Below are 24,902 nucleotides of genomic sequence, written 5' to 3' on the forward strand. Positions count from 1 at the left end.
GCAAAAACTAAAAAAAAAATATGCACGAATGTGCCCCCAGGCAGTGCGTACACGAACCTGCCCCACAACGTTATTAGTAATATATTTCAAAATTTCTTTTTGAAAAAATGACACTTTTTCAACAAACAAGTTTGCAGCAGTTCCGTGAATAGAGTGGGCTTCTTCACCCCCAATTTTGAAAAGCTGAACCACATTTCCGAGTCAGGATCACGAAAATGGATGATATGAGAAAAGTTTGGAAAGCTCACGAATATTACAAATTTGCGTTTTTATCAAGCATGACAGCAGGTACAGTGTTGTCTTCTACGGTGAACGAAGGGCGGCAATGATAGACATATTTCCATAATTTACCTTGAGCTCGTGCAGTCACTCGTGTTCCCATAAACTGCTGAAAACGAATGTGCCCCATGCACGAATGTGCCCCACTCTCCCCTACGTTAAGTGGAATTGGACGGTCGACAAAGTGGGTCTGGACAGCCGGGTATTTGGGCTGGGTGGCCCGTCAAAGTGGGTCCGGACAGTGCCCCGGGCGCAGGGCTGGGAAATCTCTCATACTTTCATACCCCAGTAGGTAGCAGATATCGCTTTATTGTTCCATCAATTGTAGCAAAATCAACATTTCTCTCTTCCGTACATCATAAAGAAAAATACAATAAAAACATCAAAATTCGCACATTTTTAAAATAGAGGTACCACCAGCCAGTGATCTCGTCGGCGAATAAGAACAAAACATCTGTAAGACTAACACAAGTTCAAAACGTTAGCTTTGTGCTCCATTTTATAACGAATCTGGCGGCTCTTTGTAGCAGTTTCCATTGTAGCATCACTAATTCTTCATACTCTGAGTCGTGTAACAAAAGGTATCTGTTACGCCTTTTTATGCGCTATCTTTCTTATGAATATTGCAAAAAGGAGTTTCATTATTTGTGAAATATTCAAATGACATATTTACGAAACAAAACAAATTGTTTTTAAAAGGGCATTGTTCAATGATCAATAAAAATACGAAAAGAATCAACTCATTCTGCCCATTGCATCTCTAAAAAGCCATCTTTTGTGATACGGTGTCCTGCAACGTCTTTAATCCTTTTTGATGACGTCATACACAATTTTAATCAGTTTTTAATGTATTTTTGTAAGCTTTATTAAGAAATCTTGTCAAAAATATGCAAATTACGTCATTGCTGTTTGTGTATATTGTTGATGCATTGTTTCTGGCGCATTAGAGACAATTCTAGTTGTCGTTTCGCGTGGATAGTTCAGTTGAGTTTGATGAGTGTTTCTGGGTGTTTTTGAATTATTTCAGCTATTTTAGCTTTTATTTTGCCTCTATTTTAGGAAAGTGGGATATTCCAGGCCTAATTTCAAGTGTTGCAATGACAACTGTCCCTAAAGCAGCGTGCAGTACACAGTTAAAGAGCAAGGTAGCCGCCCAGCACGCAAAGCAAGATGTGTGAAGATATAGGGAGATACCTATGATCGAATTTGCGCAGAAGGTGAGATCTAATTGAAATATTGATCAAGTAACGCCCAGAAAAGAATTTTTTATTTACTTCTTTACATGTTCAATTATTGTATTAACTCTAAACCTTGATTGGTGGCAACTGGCAACTTTTGTACAGCGGGTTCGGCATGCACATTGATTGTAAATTGTTGACCAGACTGAGCAGCCAAATCAACCTGATTTCTTTCAAATACTTTCTGCCTGAGTAGGCTGATACCATCTGAATCCTGAAGTTGCTGGAATGCTGAAAGGAAAATTCTAGGGCTCACTGGAGCTCTCTGGTGCTCTCAGGTGGTGCTGGGACTTGCCCTGAGAAAGCCCTACAGCACCTTATTTTGATATTTGTATGCTTTTTCTAAACCTGAGTAGTGAGTACCTACAAAGAGTAGAAAATAAGAAAAAGAACACACACAGGGGGCATAAGCAAGACACTGTATCTGTTTTTGTTTGTGCAACCAACTAAATAAAAACATTCAAAGCTCAATTTGAGAATAGATAGAATATGAAAGTGGAAAGCTATGTCCAGAATTTTGATTACTTGTAAAATCATTTTTTCTAGCAGAAATGATGTGAGAAACATTTGTGGCAATGTAGCCAGTAAAGAGTTTCTCGTAATATCTGGTATGTAGCAGATTCAGCATTTTCCCAGCCCTGCCCGGGCGCGGAGTGCGGACGGTAGCATTCCGTACGTCGGGACTGTTTGGTAGCCGGTGGCGTGGATGGTGGATGGTACCGGCGGGGAACAGGATAGTCTCTCGCTGTGGGGCGCCGCACTACAATAGGCTAGAGCCAGAGGTCACGTAGGTGGATGTGTTATCCGACATGAGAGTAGGCCGAGCTCGGTTTGACGGTAGCTGTACTGCTGGCAAATCCACATGAATGTCGAAATGTCCGTCATTTAGACCTTTTCAGTCACAATAGAACGTCCGAAAGTCTGTCATCTTCCCATGTCCAGTAAGCCATTATGACCTCCATTACAAGAACTGCAATTCTGTGCAGAAGTCCAGTGGAAATAAATTCAGCAAACGACCTTTTCAGGTTCGCCCTTACAGTTCTGAGAGCTGGAACACTCCTAGGATCCAGTTGCTAAGTTCTTGGCAGAACAGATGAGTAGATTGGATTCTCAGCAGCTGACGATCGTTCCATTATAAAGTCTGCCTGCTGCATAAAATCGCACAGGAATAGCTGATCAGAATGGTCACTAATCGTGGGGCGCTGTCCAATGCTTAATGAATATTTAGCCGATCGTTCGCTGTCAGTCTTTCGACAGGTGCTTGCCAGAATTCAAGATTATCCGAATGTTCAACGTCTTCACCTCTCATCAGACATCGATGGATAGATAAAATGTGTATTTGGTTGAATTATTCAACGTCTTCTGTGGCTCGGTATATTATCAGGAAAAGCAGCTAGTGCCAATGCACTGTGATTTTATCGATATACGATTTTAAGTATGCTGCCTTTTCACATGGTGCCAGTTTAAGCCTCTGCAGTCCCTGTCGTTTATTGCTGCAGTAGCTCATTTGCAGTCCACGTTTTTGTCACTGGTCAAGAAAACAGCCGGTTTAGATCGTGAAATGTCAGACTGGCAGGATTTACTGACAGATTATCTCGCTTGTCTGAGCCGGAACTGGCAGTGTGATGTTGGCAAAGAAACGTTTTCGTAATAAGACCTTACACAAACACGATATTGTATCTAAGGATTACAACCTATGTAGATAAGACGACACGATACCTCGGGACGTGGGAGTATGTGAATGCATAATTGTTTCTTACATTCGTTTCAGGGTATTTCTGGTGTTGTGTTGGTCTGGGAAGCTTTTTAAAATGTCATCTGTTACGTTCTTCCCCGTAGGTATTAGTGCTCTTCTCGTGCGCTTCATATTGATTTTTTTTCAAAATAATTTATGATATGGTGATGTCGGTGCTGATGCCCTTAGGAATTGATTTGTTTTCTGGCGATGATTACTGTCTGAACGGTATATTTTATATTTCATTGGCTCCCCCAATAATTCTGCCTCCATTTCAATCGCGCACCGATGGCCTCTGCTGTATACGGTTGTTTTTCAATAGAAAAACACAATTCTAACGAATAGTGTTTGTCTTTTCAAACAACCTGCGGTTACGGAAGTGGGCTCAGAGCCACTGATAATGCTCCATTCTGGCCGCGGCCCGGCCGTCCTGCGGCCATTGTCGAGCCATCTGGCCGGTGTGATGGAGTGTTTATCCGCTGTGTGGGCTCTCTCCCCACCCACCGATGGCTAGTCTCAATCACCGACCGGCCGTGGCCCGCGGGACCTTGTGTAGTTGACCATCCGCCCCCGACCGCCCTTCTCCTGCCCTCCGCCCGATCGGCGCCGCAGTGGTCCGCCCCTTAACCCGCGAGTTGCTGGGGGGGGGGGCGTTAAACGCCCCCACTTTTTTCGCCGGGCCATAGCATAAAAATGGGGCGCCGCAGGCGCGCCAAATTTTAAGTACCTGTAGAGAATTGATTGAAGTTTATTGTGACAAAGTTTCAAAAAAATCGATCGGAAAATTTTTGAGATATCGAGGTTTTAGTGACGTCATGATTTCTGAGTTTTCGACCAAAAACGGCATATGTTCAAAAAATTATATAAAATCACAGAATAGACATACAGACTTCAGAATATTTCAGAAATATTCAGTAAGCGCCATTAGACTGCCAATACCATGAACAATCAAATGGCTCTCTTCGATTATTGATTATCGTTCCGCATTTTCCAAAATCTTGAACTGAATCTCGGCAATTACTCGTGACTACTTCACCACCATGATACATGCATTTTTTAAATTTAACTTTTTGAGCCAAACACGTACACATATGATAAAATGAATGTCACCATCGTGTTCTACGCCCCAAATTACCCATAAAACATGTGTCAAAGGCTGCGAATATCAGTTTTGATTTTCGGGGATATTTGCCTACCCGGTTGACCTGACCTTGACCCTGACCTATGCTTGACTGACCTCTACATGGAGCTGACACTCTTGTAGGCCTTATATGATGGATTGTGCACCGTTTTGACAGAGTTTATGACGAGAGGCGCCAATTGCGAAGTCCTGAAGTCCATGCTACTGAAAGCCCGATTTCAGGTGTTTGACCTGACCTTGACCCCACCTGTGACCTCAAAATTCAACTTTAAAGTACTCATCTGAAGCGTCTCGTCGCGTTCTTTCGTTTGCCGCCTCGTGCGTTTCGCTGCGCCTATTGGTTCTCGAGTTATCGGCTGGGGGCGTTTAACGCCCCCCCCCCCCCCAGCAAACGGTGGGTGGCGAAATACCCCAGCAACTGCCGGGTTAAGATACAGAAGCGTCCTGTCACACCGCCCCATAACGTGTGGGTAGTGAGTGTGGTCCACCCTCCTCTCAACGCACCTCTGAAAGCTGCACGCCGGTGGAACCTCTCCGATGCAGCTGGCAGTGGTTTGGGAGTGTGAAACGGACCGCGATCCGGCGGGGGTGGGCGCCAACTCGCTGTCGGCGGACGCAGAGGGAGGGGAGGAGGAGGTCGGCCGACGGCGGGTGACCCGGTGCCAAACCCGGCCGTCGGAGGAACACCTGTCGACGCGTCGCGCGCGACGGGCGACGGGTGTGACCCATCGCGACCCACCGCGAGTGGCGACCGGGTGTGACTCAGCGCGACCCACGGCGGGTGACGACCGGGTGTGACCCAGCGCGACCCATGGCGGGTGGCGACCGGGTGTGGTGCGGCGCGGCGGTATGGTAACAGTCAGACAGACAGGCACGCAGACGGACATACACACAGACGAGGCGAGCCGACAGACAAAAACCACCAACCAGCTCGTTCTCAGCGTGTCGGGGCGCTCGACCTGCCGTCTGAAGCCGCCGCCTCCGTCGTTATTTGTACCGCTCTGACGTTCCCGACGTAGCGTTCCCAGCCGGGTCTGGGCGCGCCGGTCAGGGGCGGCGTGGTTCCTGTCACCAGCCGCTGACCAGACAGTCGTCACCGGCGCTAGACAGTCGTCACTGCCAGATAGTCACCAGACAGTCGTCACCGTCACCGGGCAGTCGTCATCGATGCCAGACAGCCCCGGCCGGCCGACGGACTGCGCTCGTCGGAGACTGATGCGATTACCGGGCTGGGTCGAAGGACAGGCGCCGCACGGCGCACGGGATGCTTCTGCTTGCCATAGCATGTTCCGCTCATATTCGTACACAATACACACCCCAGTCTGTCCTCTACATGCCACTAATCCATCCTGCCGTCGCGTTACATGCTATCTCGCCCATAGCAGCCACCAAGCAGTGCAGCTTCAGGCTGCGGCAGCCCTGCCGGGAGTCAGCACAGCCCGTTTATTTAGATGCAGGACCAGTTCTGAGTCGCCGACCCTTCCACCGCACTGCTGGACAGGAATTAATGGACGGCCAGCGGCGCTCTGGAATCGCTCTGTGCTGCTGTGAGTGTGACTGAGGTAGCAATTTTCTGAAGCAGAGAGTGCTGCCAGACTACTGAGGCAGAAGGTTTGCTGTCAGGTCTCTGAAGCAAAGCTTGTGCCGCAATGCCTTCGAGGTAGAGAGTCTGCTGTCCGGTCTCTCGGGCAGAGACTCTGCTGTCTGGCTGGGGTAGAGAGTCTAATGTCAGGTCTCTGGGGCAGAGAGCCTACCGTCAGACCGGGCCGCCCTCCACCGCTTTCCGACGTCTGACCGCTGCCCGGCGCCGCGCCGCGCCGCGGCTAAAACAGTCTGCGGTATAACGGACCTCGGCTGACCGCCGCTCGTTCTGTGGACAGTTGGCTGTGACCGGCCGGCTGACCCGAGCCAGAGTTCAACTGGGCCTTGGCAGAATGTAGCGAGATGTGGTGAACTGTAGCGAGATGTGGCGAGACATGGCAGGAAGTGATGGTACGGATTGGTGGTATTTGTGAGCCGTTTCAGGACGTGGATGGGACGGAACGATGTGTGGGCGGTCCAGAAAATCATTTGACCTGGATAGAAAATATGGAAATGGGTTTTGTGAACTAATGTGACCTTTAATGATGGATGGTGGTATAATGGACTGGTAAATTGCCATTAACCCGTCTGGGTTTGCGGTGTTCACGAATCACCTTTCTACCGGATGTGAATGAACTCGTCACTTCCCTCTTACCATTTGGTGTGTCTTACTTCCGCGTCTGCGTCTCAAAGTAAAATGCTAGTAGTAGTAGTAGTAGTAGTTTATTAAAGAGCCATCCACAAGACAAGTGGCTATTATGGCCTTCACGTCAATAAAATCGGATCATAACATGCAGGGTAAAATACACACTCACGATGTTACACAACCTAAAATATACATATAGCTCAGGATAAAAAAAAAAAACACCACCTGCACGGCATCATGATAAAAAACGCGTTCATCACGTGTCTCGTCTCGAGAGTAGGTGGGCCTTCAGGGCTCGCCTGAACCGCGGACCTCGCTGGTTCCGCACCGACATGGGCAGATCGTTCATGAGGTGGGGCGAGCGGTATACAAACCGTCGCCGGCCCGCCTCCGAACGGATGGGTGGCACGTGCAGGAGATCGTCCTGTCTGGTGTGCCGGACATGACCATGATGGTCCCGGTTGAGGCAGACCTGACGGGCAATGCATTCGGGCTGGCTAGAGGAGAGGACTTTGTCAAGGAGGCAGAGGGATTGGTATTGGAAGAGTTGAGACGAGTCGAGCCACCCCAGCCTGTCTCGCACAGCTGACACGCGGTCAAACTTTCGTTTTCCCGCGATCACGCGAGCCGCAAAGTTGAGCAGCTTCTGGATGGTTGCGAGGTTGCCAGCGCTGCCGCTGCCGTAGACAGAGAGGCAATAGCGGATGTGCGAGACGGCCAGGGCGGTGACTATCTCGGGAAGGGTGTCAGGAGGAAGGAAGTGGCGGAGGTGGGATAGTGTTGCGAGGATACCGCAGCATCTACGCGAGACAGCCCTCACGTGCGCGTCCCATGACAGGTGCTGGTCGAAGACCACACCAAGATTTTTGACCTCAGTGCTGGGCGTCAGGCACGTGTCCTGGTATCTGATTTTGATCGTCGGGAGGTTGCGCAAATTTTGTCTAGAACCAAAAGTGATGAGTTCGAATTTGTTTACGTTAACCTTTAAGCCGTTCGCAAGGAAGTAGTTTCCAAGAGAGGAAAGGGTGCTTTCCATACGCGATGCAAGCGCTGGAAGAGCAGATTTAGGGCCGGAAACCAAGACCTGGGTGTCGTCGGCGTACTGGATAACCAGTCCATCGGAGACGTACAAGCTCAGGTCGTTGGCAAACGCGCAGAAGAGGACAGGGCCGAGGCTAGAACCTTGAAAAACGCCCTGGTTGATGGGTAGAGGAGGTGAGATTTTGACGCGGCCATCAGAGGAAGTGAGGCTTACACTCTGCGAATGACCGGAGAGATAATTTTGAAACCAGGATGTGTCGACGCCCAGCAGCTGGAGTTTTTCGAGCAATTTAGCATGACTGATAACATCGAAACACTTGCTAAGGTCAATGAGACAAAGAATGGAGAGAAGCCCAGAATCTGTAGCAGCAAGGATGCTGTCGGTGACGCACGTGAGGGCGGTCTCGGTAGAGTGCTGCGGACGGAAGCCATGTTGGGTTGGGGAGAGGAGATGGTTGGAGGAAAGGTAGTAGTAGAGTTGGCGCTGAACTGCCCGCTCCACTATTTTGGCAAGGACTGGGATGATAGAAATAGGACGGTAGTTGGAAGGATCGGCAGGATCACCGGACTTGTGGATGGGATGGACGAGGGAATGCTTCCAGGATTCCGGGAATATATTGGAGATGAGGGAGAGGTTGACGATATGGAGGAGGACGTGACTGATGGCGTTGAAGGATAGCTTGATGGTTCGAATGCAAAGTCCGTCAGATCCGCGGGACGGGGAGTTGTTCATGGAGCTGATGATGGCATGCAGGGTGCTGAGCGTGATTGGATGTAGCCGGAAGGCGCAGGCTCCCACCCTGGGCAGTCGCGGGGGAAGTGAGGGGGGCGGACCCTGCGCGGCGAGCTCGGCGGCAACGCGTGGGCCGACATGGACAAAAAATTCGTTCATCTGTTCGGCGGAGATGGTAGGTGGTATCGTGCACGCTGTCTTTTTACTGCCCAAGGTGTCAGCCGCGCAGCGCCAGACAGACCCACGTCCCTGCTGAGACACGCGGTGTCCGATATGGCGCCGCTTGTCCGCTCTGAAGGCAGCGCGGGCCACACGGTTCGCCTCCCGGTACCCATCAGACCCGTGACCCCACAGGCGCAGCGCTCGGGCGCGGTCAGCCAGAAGCTGACGCGTGTCGTCCGAGATGGGGGGAGCGGAGGGGTTGCGCAGTTTCACAGTTCGGACAGGGGCGTGACGCTGAACAATGGGGGCGAAAAGACGAATAAAATGAGACCATGCATCAGAAATGTTTGAGGCTGCAAAGACGCAGGACCAGTCGACAGCAAGTAAATCCGCATCAAAAGACTGCATGTTGAAGCGTTTAAAAGAACGACATTGCACGACACGTGGCTTGAGACGAAAACGAGGGACACTGATCAGAACACGAGTAAAAAGGTGAGGGCTAAAATGGCAAAAACGAGTTCCCCTTCGAGCTACGATCTCTCGGTTAGTGATGATGACGTCTATGGCAGAGCCGGATGAGAATGTCGGTTCGTTGATGTGGTGAAACATAGAATATTTCGATACAAAGTCGCTGAGAGCTCGCTTCGAGGGTCCAGCCGCAAGCCAGTCACAGTTTAAATCTCCGGCAAGCACTACGTCACACTCTGGGCAATGAATCAGAGCATGCTGATACTGCTGCTCTAAAAGAGTGAAGTCGGCATCGAGTGCAGCGGCGGTGCGACGAGGCGGGCGGTACAAAGCGGCAATGATTAATCTACGTTTTTTTATCCCAGGTAAACAGTGACCAGAGCGATTCTAGCTTACAGTTTGGATCGTCAGAGAGAGGGACTTTGATCGGTTTCTGCTAGATGCTAAGTCCATTTGTTATTGTAATAAATTATAGCTCACATGACCTCGTCTTCTCGAAGGCCTGAGTCAGGGCCAAACGAAGCTAACCCTTAACAGGTAATTACCCATCATTTGATGAACCACTGTGTTTTAAATTTATGACTGATCGTGACCTGCATCTCACATGGCGTGGAATTGTCTGGGGTGTGGCTTTGTTGCCCCTCTCCTGCATCCATCACATCTCGAGAGATCCAAGAATTGTCTCTCAAACGAAGCCGGTGGCGGCGTTCCCTCAGAAGCCGTTAACGATGCATTGTGAATCACGTCGGCTTTCTTGATAGCCGCGACGTAAAAGCGTCTGTGACCACAACAGTTCAAGGAAAAGCCGGCCTGACGCTTGTTCTACTGTTATGTCTGGATGGTGATTTTTGACGCTCGGCGCCGCTGAGCTGACTGTGCGATGTAAGGTATTTATTATGATCATAGCAAAGAGCAGCTAATACAGCGAGAGACATGTCTGCGGTATCTGTGGCTTCTCAGTGAGACCACACGGGATGACACCATGGGGAGCCGTGCGTTACACTCGCGTGTGGTCCTTGACGCGAGTTGTGCTGTCATTTTTCAACGGAGGCGTGTCGGGAGATACGGCCGTCTTGGGTCGGTGCGCGGGGACAAATTGACCCAACGGTACCGCTCGGAATGATGGCGCGCAGCTCCCTGGTCCCTTTTTCAGGACGCTCCCTGCGCTGTTATGTGCTCGTCGTCTCGTTTGTGGGCGTGACCCCGGCCCGTTCGTCGCCAGCGGCGAGACGCCGTCGGCTGCGCGCCTGATGGTGGCAGCAGACGCCAAATTCATTAACCCCGTCGGACAGGCGCCGCGCCCCAACACACACAAACAGAGCAGCGACTGTTTGTGCCGTGTGCCGCTCCCTGCTGTTAATCGTGTCCAACCCGTCTGCTTCGGACGGGCTGGGTGAAGGTCGGACTAATCCGTTCACAGGCCGTTCCTTCTCCCTTCCGTTCGCTAGTCCTCGTCCCCTTCCGATAATCCCTCTTGTTCGGTTCCCGCGCGTCTCTTCTTCCTTCCCTCGCGTTCCTTCCCTTTCCTACGGCCATCCTTTCCAAAAGATTTTCCTGCAGGTTGTTCTTGATGTCATACCTTGATTCGCTATCTGTTGTCTTTCCAATCCTATCCTTTCCCATGCCACATTTTCCTTCCTGCGTGTGCTCGCAATTCGCTGAAAAACGGATCGACGTCCAGCGATCTAGCCGTCCCCTTTGTTTATCCACCATCTGGTAAATCCACTGGATTAGTGTGTCCGGCAAGTTGGCTCCTTGCTTGCATGGCCGCATATCATCATCATTCGTATTCTGGCGCTGCACATCCTGCATAATACACAGCCCGGCGCCCAGCAGCCGGCTAGTCCCGGAAGCCTAAATCATGCTCAATTGCACGCACTTGTCGCTATGTGGGGCTGGAGATCCAGCCTGAGCGAATAGCGAGGTGTTTGGGGGACAGCATCACCCAGAAAAACGTGTATGGGGTGATGAATCGGCTCGTTGTAGCTTATCGTTGATCGGCGAAGCGGGTGTGTTGGTGCGTGATGACAGGTTCTTGACAACTTCCGAGCTGCTTTTGAGTTGCTTCTGAGTCGTCTTTGAGTTGTGTAGAGGTAGCCAGCGTCGCGCGAGTCGCCCTGACTCGCTTCCGGAGTCTCCCGGTCAGCATTGATACTGATCTGCGTGAGATGACATGCTGACCGTCTCGGGACGTCGGCACCCACCTGACGGACCCCCGGTTCCTGTATGGAAGGCGCAAGGTCACCAGGACCCGTCACGTCGCTCACCTACCTCCGAGCACCCCCCCCTGCAGGCCCCCCCCCCGTCCGCGGCGTTCAGACAAAGGTCATCTGCCGAATTGGTATGGACGACAGGGCCCCTCGCGCGCCGTTTTCCGTCATAGAACGATAGCATCAGGCTGCGTAGCCGTGGCCTTCTGTGTGCCAGGGACGCGGCGGCGCCGCCGGTGCCGGCCGCCCCCCGCGCCATCTCAGTCACTACAGGAAGGTGTGCGCATGGGGGCAGCGCGGACGCGTCGCGTCGCAGGCGTTAGTGTCGGAAGTGGCGAGCGTCGAGCGTGGAGGAGTGATCGAGTGTCTCCAGCAGTGAGAGTTGGGTGGAGTGAGCGCGTAGAGTGCGCTGACGGCCCACGCGCGAACTTGGTGAGAGAGTGAGAGGGCGGAGATTAGCGCGGAAGAAGCTCCCGTGATAGCCCACGCGGCGAGTTGTGAAGAGCCCACTGGAGACCGGCGTGGGTCGGGTCGGACCGAACCGGACCGGGCCCGACGGTTGTCGCCGCGTGTGACGGCCGACGGACCGGCTGTCACGCCTGTCACAGCCGTCACGCACGGCCGCCACGAGTGGTGACGCGTGGCGGGCTGTTTTCGCCCGCGGCAAGTGACTGGCCGTGACCGCACGTGATACGTGGCCAGACGTGACCCGTGGTGACACGAGTAGTGGTTCGAAAACTACCATCATGTCTGACGGCGGGCTTTTCTGCATGTTTCCCTCCATCTCCGACATTTTCCAGTGCTGGGGCAAGCCAGTAGATGTCGGTGGTAAGTTTCGCTCATTTTGTATTCCAACCCACTCGTTTGTTTGGGCTAACAGCCAAACGTAGAGGCGCGTCACTGCATGAGAAAGGCACGATTGTTAGCGACTATTGTTGCCTGACATATCCCGTTAGCGAGGAAACACACTGGTATGCACGGGGCTTGGGTCGGAATGTTTGACTCTTGCCAATAAGAATTGGCTCCTAAACGGCCCAGCGTTACCAGTTGAGCCGCCGGGTAATCTCAGTCCCTGTATTTCACCGCCGTGAATAATCACGTGAATCAGTGTGTGTGATGTTTGTAATTAATTCCGACCGAGTATCTCTGGGTGGTCGGTGGCCGGCCCACCCGGTGCTCCGGTTAGGACAAACAGTCTGGGTGGGTGCTGAGAGCTCCTGGCACCTGATGGGCCGGGCTGGCGCTCGGAGACCTCTGAATTCCACGGCGCTGACAGAGGGAATTGGGGCGGACGGTCGGATATTGGGGCAGTGCTGGGCCGCCGCCGCCCTGGCCGACCCAGAGAGTATTCGTGAAATGGATACCGGGCTCTGTTTGGGTTTCCAGAGCGAGAAACCGGCGTTTCGGCTGTACGAATGTTGAGATAAGGCGAAAATTAAGGCGTATGATTACGGAGCGAGCGAAGCGAGCGTAGTCTTTCCTTAGATTAACGGAAATTTCTGAGTATGAGCGGCCGGCCGGCCGGCCGGCCGTGGTCACGCTTTTGCGAGGCTTATATCTCAGCAACTACTTGACCGATTTACACGCGGTAATTTTTGTAGGGTAGCTTCATTCCTTCTACCAAGTATTGGACTATTCCTGATGCATGTGGGTGACCCCTTATGCACGTGCCACGTGCAAAACGAAGAGGTGTCCGTTTTGTAATTGTTGCAATATCTCGGTAACTACTTGGCCGATTGCGCTGAAAATTGGCATGTAGGTAGGCACCCACTAGGCACTGCATATACATGTGCCAGAGTTGGGGTGCTGCTGCACGTGCGCACGTGCAGGGGTCGTTTCCAGATCTCGGGAACGGCTTGACCGATTGCGCTCAAATTTGGTACACGGTTAGGGACCGGTTAGTAGGGTGCCGTGCACAAGTCAGTTGGGACCCATTTTGCACGTGCGCACGTGCAGGGTGCCGCTTCCAGATCTCGTGAACGGCTGGGCCGATTGTGCCCAAATTTGGCACATCGCTAGAGACCAGTTAGTAGGGTGCCGTGCACAAGTCAGTTGGAGGTATCCCCTCGCAATTTCGCACGTGCAAGGCCCACCCTCTCGCTCGCTACGTTAGTCGCCCCAAAAGGCGTTATACTGGTGAGAGCATATGCTGAATGATGATAATCAAATGTGTGGAAAACCCAATAACCTGATTTTACTTATGGGCTCACGGTTTTCTAGAATGATTCAACTCTTCCCGAGGAAACCTCGTAGGACTGGCATCCTTGCCAACCGTGCCGCCTTTAGGTAATCAGAGGAGAGGGTATCAAAATATCCTCAACTTAGTCGACATCATTTCCTTGATCTCACGGGAAGTTTGCAAAGGAAATGATGCTACAGTTTGATTACCCTGGTTTTTACTTTTGGGCGTTGATGCGTTCAGGGTGACACTTGATTCATCGATGATCGCGTCTTTTTCGATTTATTTATGTTACCTTGCTGAAGGATTTGATGGACGTCATGAATGAAACACATATAAATGGTTCGGCTCGCTTGCAAGTGAGCTAGGCGGAACGTGGAAGAAGACATGTTTCGTCTCTGGCCGAAGGAGGCAAGCATGTTTGTATTGTTTTCTCCTCGTAAACAAGCACAAACCGAGTCTAAATAAACCGTCTTTGGCCACCCGTGAATGTAAGATCGGCGATCGCTCGCGCCTAGCAGTGACAAGAGTTTCCCAACATGCTTTATGCTCTGACGAACGGAGTCTTTTTAGAGGCTGAGTCAACTTCTGACTCATCAATCGATTCTCTCTCTTCTTGCCATCCACCTCTCACCATCCCGACCAATTTCGGGAAGGGTGAAGACCGATAAGCTTTGTGGAGAGGAGCTGGTGCTGAGTGGTCGAGGTCGAAGTTCAGCTGGCTTCTCTTCCCTTCCCTTCCCTTCTCCCGTTGGTATGCGTGAACCTCTCAGCTGAGGGCTTGGCAGTCGATCGGTCTCCTCCCCCCCCCCCCACCGCTCTCTGACGTCACAGACGACACAGGAAGCCAAAGCGAGGGAGAGAAACAACTCTGACGGTAGATTTGGGACGAAACCCAGAGAAACGAGCGACAGGTCTGATTCTTTCTTTTTTACTGCATATATAAAGACTAACAGTTCGGGTAAGAGACAGTATCAGCGGTCGGAACGAGTATTGTTCGTTTCTTTTTGTTGTATTCAATCCGTTGCGACGGCTAGTACCTTATCACTCAGTGCTAATCAATGAATTTGTGCAACACCGGTCGATAGGATAGGTATTCTCAGATCCTAATGAGCTGTATGTACAATGTACATAGCTAGACGTCTACTCTATCACAAGTCTGAGATGTTCGTTAATTGGTTGAATTGTTTTCCATTTACTCGATTGTCTAGCAGGAGATGCGGTGGGACATTATGGACTGCACTGTGCTAATGCGGCCTTTGTAAGTCGCTGATTAATAGCCGCCTTATCGCCTCTTCTGAGGAATAACTTCAGCTTAGCGTCTCACGACTTAGCACCACACATCTGCCTGACACCTGGCTTTAGATCTCAAAACTTCTGCAGACATTGTAGCGCAACGTCTTTGACATCCACTCAATCTCCGCATTGTTCTGTCTTCGTCTCTTCTCTGAAATAAACCACCGTATCATTCGCCCCTCTAACTCTCTCCCTCTTTCTCTTACAGATGCCAAACCGGTGCCCATCAAGGTGGGGCCGGCGGCGGCGGCAGCGGCAGCAGCGGCGGCCGCTCGCCATGAGGTTCAGGTCAACCAGCTGGAGGATCAGCTGGCGGGTCACCAGCGTGACTTGGCCGCCGCCCGGGGTGACCTGCAGCACGCGTCACGCTGCTTCGACGCCGCCATGGTCATGGTCAACTACCTCTCCAACGAGGTAAGCAGAGTGCGGTCTGAGCGTGTGGTGGGATGCGGTAGAGTGAACTTGTGGCGGTATTTGTGTGTTTGTGTGTGGGCTGTGGGCTACGGTGATTTAAGCTTTGTCCAGTGTCCACGTGTCCAGTGTCGTTCAGCCGTCAGAGTAACACCAGGCCGTCTCGCGTGTAAAATCCGACCGATAACCAGCGGCGCCATCGTATCCATGGGACGATTCATCAAATACTTGGAAATAAACGGGAGGGAAAGTTATCCTCACCGTACGTTTTCTCCGTTTCGTGACTCCGGGCTCCGCTCGACACATGTATCCGATGGAATCTTCGTCCGACCGGCACCTTAGCTTTGAGAGCGCCACGTATGTCTGGAGCGCCACAGACGTCTCGAGTGCGCCTGTCGACGTGTCGCTGTAAAGACTTCTTCTCCGATTGCTGCGGTCCGGGCGGGCCGTGGGGTCTGACGTCTAACGGTTCTTTCCGGGTGGCATATTCCGGATAATTCAAGTCCTCAGCGTCGGACATCTCTCCTCTTTTCTTGTAGAAAGATATCCAATGTTCGCTAGTTAAATAAGAAGAAGCGAAGGCTATCGCGGAATCCGATTCACTTTGGGGGGATCAACATGCATTTGTGGGTGAACTTCCCCGGATATATGAAGGAATTATCCAGGATAATCCACATGATGCGGCTACATTTTATATTGCAAAATCTGAGCTTCATGGGATTGCAGTCATTTTAGTCGTAGAATATGATGTATTCACTTTGCTTTCTACTAGGTCCTGAAAGCGTGTCTAGGCCCCTCGGGTGTCCTCCCTAATTAGGTCGGTAACTTATTGTGCGCTGTTCTTATCTGTCATCTTTGTTGTGCAACCGGAACGTGTTGTCTTGTTTCGTTTTATCTATTGTCGTGTCGTGCTTTCATTTTTTTCGTTTTCAATAGTTACGTTGCCTCATCCCTGCAGCAGCGCATCACTCCCAGGCTAGGAAACGTTTAGTGCGAGCCTTCCTCTTCCACCCAATGTCATTCCCATTCCGTCTGCCTCCCAATGTCATTCCCATCCCCTCTGCAATCCAATGACACTCCCAATTCCACCTACCACCCATTACCCAATGTCACTCTCATGCCATCTTCCTCCCAATACCACTCTATTTCATCTTCCTCCCAATGCTACTCCCATCCCACCACGAGGATCACCACCTCTGCGGCAGACCGGCCTCTGGTTCCGCGTCTCCGCACCGGCGTCCCACGCCAAAACGGTCGGCGCTTCAGGAGCGTGACCTCGTGCGCCATAGCTCGCCACCGCTGCGCCAAATACGGGCCACCGCCGGCGCCACGGCGCGACGCGGCGCTTTCAGACGCACGTCCTGCCTCCTGCTGGCATCGCCTCCAAATCGGGAACGTTTGATGTGTGATGAGAAATGATTGAATTAGGGTAATTTGGCTGGGTTGTGTATAATAGGAGATGACGAGAATGCTTGGGAACAAAAGATGTCGGATAGATAAGGCAGCGTTTGAATATTGTGGTGTATGGGTTTTCAAACATGGTTTAGAACTTAGGAGAGTGAGTTCACTGTTTTATTGATGTGCTTAGTGGGTTAAAAAAATGTCTGGCTCTTTTTTTTTTTTTGGTGTATGTCGCCCAAGCGTCAGTGCTGTCATCTATTGTTCATCCAAAAAGTTCAGACTGTCATCCATTGCGTGCGGACCTAAACGAGCATTCGCTGACGTCCTCTAGTAAAATTATAACGTTCGCCCGCTTATCAGCATACTTTCGCACCGTAACGTCCGACATAGGCTTGGTAACCGGTGTTTGACCCCGCCGTTGACCCCTGAAACGCGGGCCGGCCGGCGTGGCTGATCCCACGGCCGGTCAGTTAACCCCTCATCCAGCTGGGACGGCCAGTGTACTAAGGTACCGGCCAGCGACTGGTGCTGGTAACGCTGACCCGTGCTGGTGCCAGCGCTCCCACACCGACAGGGTGCTGGTCAGTCGTCGGTGACCGGTGAGGTCACGGGCTCACGGTTGTGATTGTCGTGAGTGTTTCGTGACCCGACGAGAGATAGTAGTCGTGATTATTATGTAATCGCATGATATGTGACAGAGCTGTCTGAGCGGGAAGTCGGGCATGGTGATTGCAGGGAACGGAGTTTCCTGTCTCAATGTGCGGACAACTAGAAGTTGTCTGTGTCTGTTGCTACGGAGAGAAAAGAGGCGAGCAGGCGATACAACTCGAACCGAATGCTTTGTCGGAGACATGTCTCTGCCGAGAGACGAGTTTAGGGTTCTAGAGACATGTGTCTGCAGAGATCCCGCTGAGACGGGCCATGGAATCGGCCGTGTCGCGTCTGTCGAAACTCCACTCGAGTGGCCTCACTAGCCGAGTCGGTCCCGTCGAGTCACCGCTGCATGTGAGATGGTATCACCGGATCTGACTCCAGTCCGGAGTCGGGCCAGTTCTGGACGATCAGACAATCTGCCTGGACCGGCATCGGACCACCCCAGACCGGCCCGGACCGGGCACCGGACCAAACACGGACCAACCACGGACCAGAAGTTGAACGTTGTCCAACTCGGGACCGGTCATGTCCATGTTGGACGTTAGTCCGAAATGCAGCTACGGTCTAACCATACAGTCAAACACATGGCCAACCCACAGCCAATGACGTCCCCAAATTCAGCCACGTCAACTGTCACCACTGCCGGCTGTCCGCTGTCAGTCAATTGTCCGCTGTCCGCTGTCCGCGCCGCTATCACAGGACAATCGCACAAGGCGGTCGGGAGGGCCCGTTAAGCCGCTCTAAACGACCGCAACCAGACGTGCGGGTGTGGTGGAGGCTCCTCATCCTATCACTACGCAGAACGGTACACATGGAGGACTTAAATCTGATCCTTAGTTCGATTTTATCATTTGAAAAAAAGCATAAGATCTTTCGGGGATGTAGCTGCGGATGGAATGTCCGGTTTTGAGGTGTGTATACCTACGAGTCTAAGCGATAGATGTGTTCCGATGCGGCTCGGTGGTATACGAGCTGCTTTGTGTTGTAGTTTGTCTTGTTTTGTCTTGTCTCCGGGACGTCTCTGTTGTTGCGTCTATCTCCGTTCCGTCTGAGCGATACTGTGTCGCCGTGGTTGTTTGGTTGTGTCGATCTCTGTCGGAGGCGAGCGCTGATGGACGGTCAGCTCAGGGCCGTCCGATCCGAGCGGGGTGACGGCGGACCCAGTGTGACGTCCGTTGAGCGGGTCTGTTGTCGCCGCTGTTAGCGCTGTTTGTTAGTGTTCCGTCTGCCACTTGGTGCCGACTGTGTGACGGACGGTGCTGTGACGGTGACATTGTGACGTCGTGACGGTACACGGACAATGATGCTGGTCTCGTACCGGACTTTGTATTGTAATTTCATGAGAGCCTGAAGGGTGTTCAAGTTCTGGTTGTGTACCATAACCATATAATATGTACATAAGCAATAAAAGATCCTTGCTTTACGATTGCTGTATTCCTTATTAAGTAGCTCTTAAATTTGATGTATCGAATGTCATTTCGCTAGTGTTATCAGATTGTTTATGCTTACCGTTACGGTATCTCTTCCCTTGCCGTGCCAATGACCGGTTGGGCCGTCTGACTGATAACCGTGCATTGACCTATACCCTTTCCAATACTGTCAGCGGTGGTGGAAAGGGTATAGGACCTCTGCCGTCTCCGTGTATTTCCATGCCCCCCCCCCCCCTCCCCGTATATTGACCCGTACCCTTTCCCTGGTCTGTCTGTTGACGTTCACCCGGTGGTCTGTTTCAGTACCTACAACCCGTTCCAGCTGACTGACCTGTATATGCCCTCTCCCCAGCCTGTCTGTTGGTTGACCTGTGCCCTTTCTCCGACCTGTCTGTTAACGTTTACCCGTTGATCTGTTAACGTTTACCCGACCTGTATGTTGACGTCTACCCGCTGGTCTGTTGCAGTACAACCCGTTCCAGCTGACTGACCGGTGCCCTGTTCCTGACCTGTATGTTGACGTGTGCTCGCTGGTCTGTTGCAGTACAACCCGTTCCAGCTGACTGACGAGGTGAAGGCTCTCCAGTCCCGGGCCACGGAACTGCAACTGGCGCTCGGTGAGGCTCATGAGGGGAGAGAAATGGATGCATGGGTATTTAGTGATGCTGGGGGGATGAGTAAGCAAGAGTGTGGCCTGGGATGATAGATATCGTCTCGCCTGAAGGGTGGAGAACGAGTCGTGTAAGAAGTGACAGATTCCAAATGATTTATAGCTGCACCACTTTGCTTCGTTTCTTCTCTTCTTTTTTTTTTGTAAAATATTTTATAGCTACCGAACCATTCCCAGTTTCAATCAGCTGGGCGTTTTACGTCGCACTTTCATGACCTCTTGTGTCGTTTGTTTATTAATTTAATGATAAGTCAATGGCAGAAGCAGTCATTAGTCTCACAGTTTGTATTTACGTCTAGGAACCATCCCACATGGCCTATGTGCAGGTCATCGATAGAGACGATTTGTTTGGGGTTCATATGTCATTTGCCAGACAGGCCTCATTTGCTATGCACATTGCACATTGCACGTCGTCTTCGTGGTTTTGAAAGCATCCCAGGGTGGTCTGATATGATAAGTATTCAGTTGAAAGAGGCTCTTCCTAATCCAGTATTTCATTATACGACAAATTATCGTTTTATGCAATCGCTGCTGGGATACACCATAGTTAAACTGAGGTACCGAGCCTCGGCTGAATACCTTCGAGCACGGTTTTGACGCTGTTGGCGACACCTTTTTCAGACGAGGCTGCTGCCACCCAGCGGCGGCTCGAGGAGAGTATCGAGGACCGCGAGCGGGCGCGACTCCAGCGCGAGGAGGAGGTTGGCGCCGAACTGCGCGCGCTCAACGCCACCCACCAGGAGGAGCTCGACTCCGGCAAACAGAAACTGGAGGAGGTGCGTTCGGCCTGGCACCAGGAGCGCCAGCTGCTCGAACAGGACCTGGTGCGGCAGCAGGAGGCGCGCGACCAGGACGTGCGCGAGCTGAGCCGGCAGCACCAGGAGACGCTGGCCTCGGTGACGGCTCAGTGGGAGCGCGAGCTGGCAGAGAGCCAGCGCCGCTCGCAGGCCGAGGCTGACCAGCTGCGACAGCAGATCTCCCAGCTGGAGGAGGCCAACAGCGAGCTCAGTCGCCGGGAGTGCGAGCTCAAGGCCGCCATCGGGCAGAGCTCCAACACCAAAATACAGGTGCGGACCGCTGGCCAACCATCTCTTGGCACTTCACAAAATGCTACTTTCCAAATTTTCATCTGCTCATTTCCTGCTTTTGTATTTTTTCTCTCTTATTTTTATTTTGCTAAATTGGTTGTCATGCTCAGCCAGGCTGCTACAACAACAATTTCCTCGTCTCACTATCCCTGGCGTTCTTCCGCAGGTTCTATCCGCTCGGATTAAGAAGCAGGAGGAGGACATCAAGTCGCTGAACGCGGTGCTGGAACTGAAGAGTGAGGAGATCGCCAAGCTGCGTCAGGATGAGCAGGAGCTGGCGCGCCTGAGGGAGAAGGTGCCGCGGCTGGAGGAGCGCTGTGACAAACACCGGGCCAAGGCCGAGGACCTCGAGGCACAGCTGCGGCAGCGCGAGCTCGTCCACAGGTCAGTGTTTTGGGGTTACGCAGAGTGAAGGAGGGTGCAGTGGTGAGGAGGGGTGGGTTAACCAATAGGGAGATGATGTTGGTCGATTTGTGGCGAGGAAAGGAACGGGAGTGTTTATTTGCTAGTTGCTGTCGATATCGCATGATCTTGAAAGGTGTTGGCAGTTGGGCTCTCTTATTCTCTCGAAACCAGACAGTGAGCCTCTGAAGTCGGCGTCAGTGGAGCTTTCTGAGTTTCTTTTTCGATTTTCCATTTGAATCGAATCGACCTATTGTGCTTCCAACGGATACGAGCGCGAGCGAAGAGCACTGATCCATCCTCTTCCACTGTCACTAACCGTCTGATGTGTCTCCCTAGGCAACTGTCGGAGGAGAACCGCCGACTGCAGGAGTACCAGGACAGGGAGTCCAAGGCCAACAAGCGGCTCTCGATGGAGAACGAGCAGCTGCAGTACAAGCTGCGCAACCACAGCCAGTCTGAGCTGATGCAGCAGAGCACCCCAGGTGAGACCGCGGGTCACAGGTCACACGGGGTCACAGTGGGTCACCAGGGTGACTGGTGCATGGGAGGGGTGGCGAGGGCAGTGCTGGGGGCTTCGGATGGCGTCGCATGCTTGGACGCTTCCAGTGAGCGGTAGGTGGCATAGTGTTGGATATTGCACAGCGTTTAAGGCACAAATCCATTGACTCGTAGCATCCTTGTACAGAGTTTAAGTGGCTTCCTGTATTGGCAAGAGCTTGCTTAGCGCTGTGAGCTGTAATGTCGTCCTTGTTCAATAAGAGTTGTTCTAAAGATCACATATCCAAAAATGGACACCGAGATAGTTGAAACCAATTGTCACCTTCCGTCAACTGTGCGAACCGCATCAGCTAAACCGTGTATTTTTGTCTTTCGCTTATTATTTTTCCCATAAACTGTATGGGCATTTTGTTCCGTTTGGGGGTTTTCGTTGCCACACCACACCTATAGCGGGGCCCGAGTTAGTGTACAGTGTTGTGTCGTGCTGGTCGTCCTACCTCGCTGGCCTCGGCTGGGGCATGGCTGGCCGCTCTCGCTGCGCGCGCTGACAGCTCTGCCGCCGGCGCCGCCCTCTCTCCCCAGGCGTGCTCTCTCGCTCTGCCAGTTTCCGGTCCGCGCGCACGCCGACGTTCATTGCGCGTGCGTACAGCGAGTCACCTCACATCACCAGGTAATGAGAGCATGGCACTGCATCGCTGGATGGTGTGACTGTCCGTCCAACGCGCAGCATAGCCTGGCACAGCGTGCTACACCGGTGCCGGCCCGAGACCTCTGGGGGTTGGGAGTTGTGTCTGGAGCATGACGGTGATCAAAATACAGAACGGGACAAGACGAAACGAGCTGAATTTGAAATAGGCTACGCGCATGGTGTGGTTGGCTGTTTGTATTAATTTTGGTTATAGCCTTTAACTGACTTTAACCGAGTGATGCTATGATGCTATTTGAATAAGAAATTATGTTTTTCCCATCGATGGATAATGAAGGCTGGATAAGCTACCTATTTATTTGCTTTCACTCAGGAAGTACTGCTGATTGCTTCCTGGTGTTCATGTTTACCCAGTGGCTGCGATTAGCTCTTATCGTCCATGTGTTAAAACTGCGTGGACTTGAACCACATGTCACTGACTCCGTATCCGTCTGTCTCGCAGAGTGAGCCCGCGCTCACCGCTGAAGAGCGACCCGGTGCGGCGGCGCTCCCGCCGCTCGGAACCGGACGACGGCTCCCCGCCCCAAGTCACCGCCATCGTCGAGAAGAGCGACTCCATCAGCTGGGTGCTCGACCTGGAGTCGTCGGGTCGCGGCTCGTCGGCAGAGCCGGACGAGGCCGGCGACTCTCTCGATTCGCTGCGACTCGGCGGGCGCGGTGTGTCACGCTCTCCGCCCTCCGCCAGCGGCGCCAGTCACGGCGGCTCGGAGAGCTCGGATTCTGAGGAGGCCGACCGGGATGCCGATCGGGACGGAGTGTTTTACCAGCTGGCCGGACCGCGCTCGGCGCCTGTGGCCATCAACGGCGGTGGGCCCGCCTCGCTGCCCATCGAGCACATGCGGCAGATCCCCGAGTCCTCTGAGGGGACCGAGATCTAGCGGCGCGCTGTGACTGAGGATGCCATCGACGGAGCGCGCCCAGCGTGAGAGGATGTGTTGGATTGTGATGCTGTGCTCGCCATTGAGTGTTTTATTTATTTTGCCAGAGATGGCGCTGCTGTTGGTGGCAATGTTTTGCAGGTGGCGCTAGGGTCGCTGCAATGTGCCGGCGAAGTTCAGGAGGCCAAATATTCACCCGTGATCGGTGGTTCGTTTGTGTGAGTGTTGACCGAAAACATTCCAAGCTTTTGCTTTTGTTTGTGATGATGTGTGTGGTAAAGTCTGCGCTGCATCAGCTGATGTATGATCTGTGTATATGGATGGTTTCTTAACAGACGTTTGTTCTCACTATGTGTTAGAGGTATGGTTTGTCACTGGTAAATATTCGCAGCAGTGGGCCTGGGAAGATTACGTCTTTTCTGTGCCCATCCGGCTGGATTTCGCGAAATGTACATGGCTTTGAGAAGCCCGTACAAGTACCTGCACGTGAGACCGATTCTCGGTTATGTTTTGGCGGAACCGCCTCGTTTTGGCGTAAACACACGAATGTTCGTAAACGACGTCGCGGTGTTTGTAAGGCGCTGGTTAGACCGGCGCTGTACGCTGCGAGCTGAGTACAGTTCCCACGGAGCCGCCAGCGCCGTCTGGGGGGCTCGTCTGGGAACTGCAGCGGCCTGCGGAGGCGCCTGCATGACGCTAGTCTAGTTTAGTTGTGCCGGAGCTGGGTGTGGTGGGTTTTGTGGCGCCTCGCGCGCTGGCCGGGTGCGGTGCTGCCGCCGCCGCCTTCACCGACCGAACTGTGTCCGAGCCTGTCGTGCCCTGCACTTTTAATTCAGCTCGTGTTCACCGTTTGTGTTATTGATGAGTAAATAAATGGCCGTAAGAGCGTTATAATTCGAGTGACTGTAGCTAAGCAGGGGGTCCATGAAAAATGGAATGGACGATACCGAGCCAATTGACCGGTAGACGAAGAAATTAATTTCTTAGTTTTTTCGACTTAAAAGGGTTCAAGGGGAGATACTTTAGGTATAGTCTTGTTGCTATCGGCTGCGCGTAGGTATAGGTATAGTCACTTGCCCGTGCCTTCGGGATGCCGCTTTTCGCGTGGATGTGGAATTTCCGCGCTGAGGAATTCCTTACGGGAACAGCAACAGGCGTTCGGGCATCGCGAAACGTGACGAATCGCGCGGGATCCCACGAAACGGGCTTGCGCGAACGGCCGTTTTTGTGAGGAATTCCCAGGCGTGGAAATTCCACGCGAAAACGGCACGTCCGAACGCACTTAACAGTAAACACCCTGACGCGGGACATGATGGTGAACATCTAATGGCTTATGATGTAAATAGATAATAAAGGAATATTTCATTTCTCATTTCGATAGTTCACTTCATTTAACGGTTTGGGTAGATGGATTCTGTCAAGGTCTATCTGACGTAAGGCTATGTGCAATGTAAATGATCTGACACAAGGTATAGACGTAAAAACGTTCATGTATTGTGTTGAAGCGAGTCGCGAAAGAAAAAACTGAAATAAAAGCTTGAAATGGTAGCAGATTTGCTTTATATGAGGGGTGTTCACGGGCACCGCACACTGCTGCGTGCGCTGTGTGCGGTACGTCCAGCAGGCGTGGGGGTAGGGGATGGGTAGGCGGCTCTGACGTCACGGCTGCGTGCGGTGGACGGTCCGCTGTGGCCAGTCCCGACCGGCCACAGCGGTCGCTGTGTGCGGTGACGCAAGGCTGACGTAGGGACGCAGTGGGCGGAGCTTGGAGGCTGTGTGCGGTCCGACCGCACACAGGGTCCGTGAACAGCCCTATGGTAGCGCTATGAGTTGGTGTATTTGCGCCGAATGTGGCGCGAGTTATGCGATTCCTTGGGAAAGTGAAAGTGTTTTGTTGATTTATTCTCTGCATTTTTCACAATTACAGTGGTATGCTTTTGTTTTTCCTTTTTCACCACACTATATTAAGAAATATGAAGTGCCAGGCACTCTTCTATTACCCTCGAGTAGCCACAATAAGTGTGTGCAACATGGCCATTGTGGGTCAACATA

The 24,902-nt window shown here is 52.2% G+C and overlaps 1 protein-coding gene across 4 annotated transcripts in view; it reads left to right on the forward strand.

Moving 5' to 3' along the window:
• The window catches only part of LOC122391040 (microtubule-associated tumor suppressor 1 homolog), a 168,301-nt gene extending 144,560 nt beyond the window's left edge, over positions 1–23,741 (forward strand). For 3 of the 4 annotated variants that reach the window (XM_043384564.1, XM_043384565.1, XM_043384566.1), the window contains 7 exons: positions 14,918–15,123; positions 19,150–19,222; positions 19,897–20,342; positions 20,530–20,747; positions 21,105–21,250; positions 21,849–21,936; positions 22,415–23,741. In XM_043384564.1, the coding sequence (XP_043240499.1) occupies positions 14,918–15,123; positions 19,150–19,222; positions 19,897–20,342; positions 20,530–20,747; positions 21,105–21,250; positions 21,849–21,936; positions 22,415–22,850 (1,613 nt within the window). In that variant the 3' untranslated portion in view covers positions 22,851–23,741. The remainder of the gene's footprint in view (positions 1–14,917; positions 15,124–19,149; positions 19,223–19,896; positions 20,343–20,529; positions 20,748–21,104; positions 21,251–21,848; positions 21,937–22,414) is intronic. The other variant, XM_043384567.1, reaches the window with a different exon arrangement.
• Positions 23,742–24,902: the final 1,161 nt, after the last annotated feature.

Source organism: Amphibalanus amphitrite, unplaced genomic scaffold (genome assembly GCF_019059575.1).
Source record: "Amphibalanus amphitrite isolate SeventyFive unplaced genomic scaffold, NRLGWU_Aamphi_draft 000419F_arrow, whole genome shotgun sequence".
Lineage (NCBI taxonomy): Eukaryota > Metazoa > Arthropoda > Thecostraca > Balanomorpha > Balanidae > Amphibalanus > Amphibalanus amphitrite.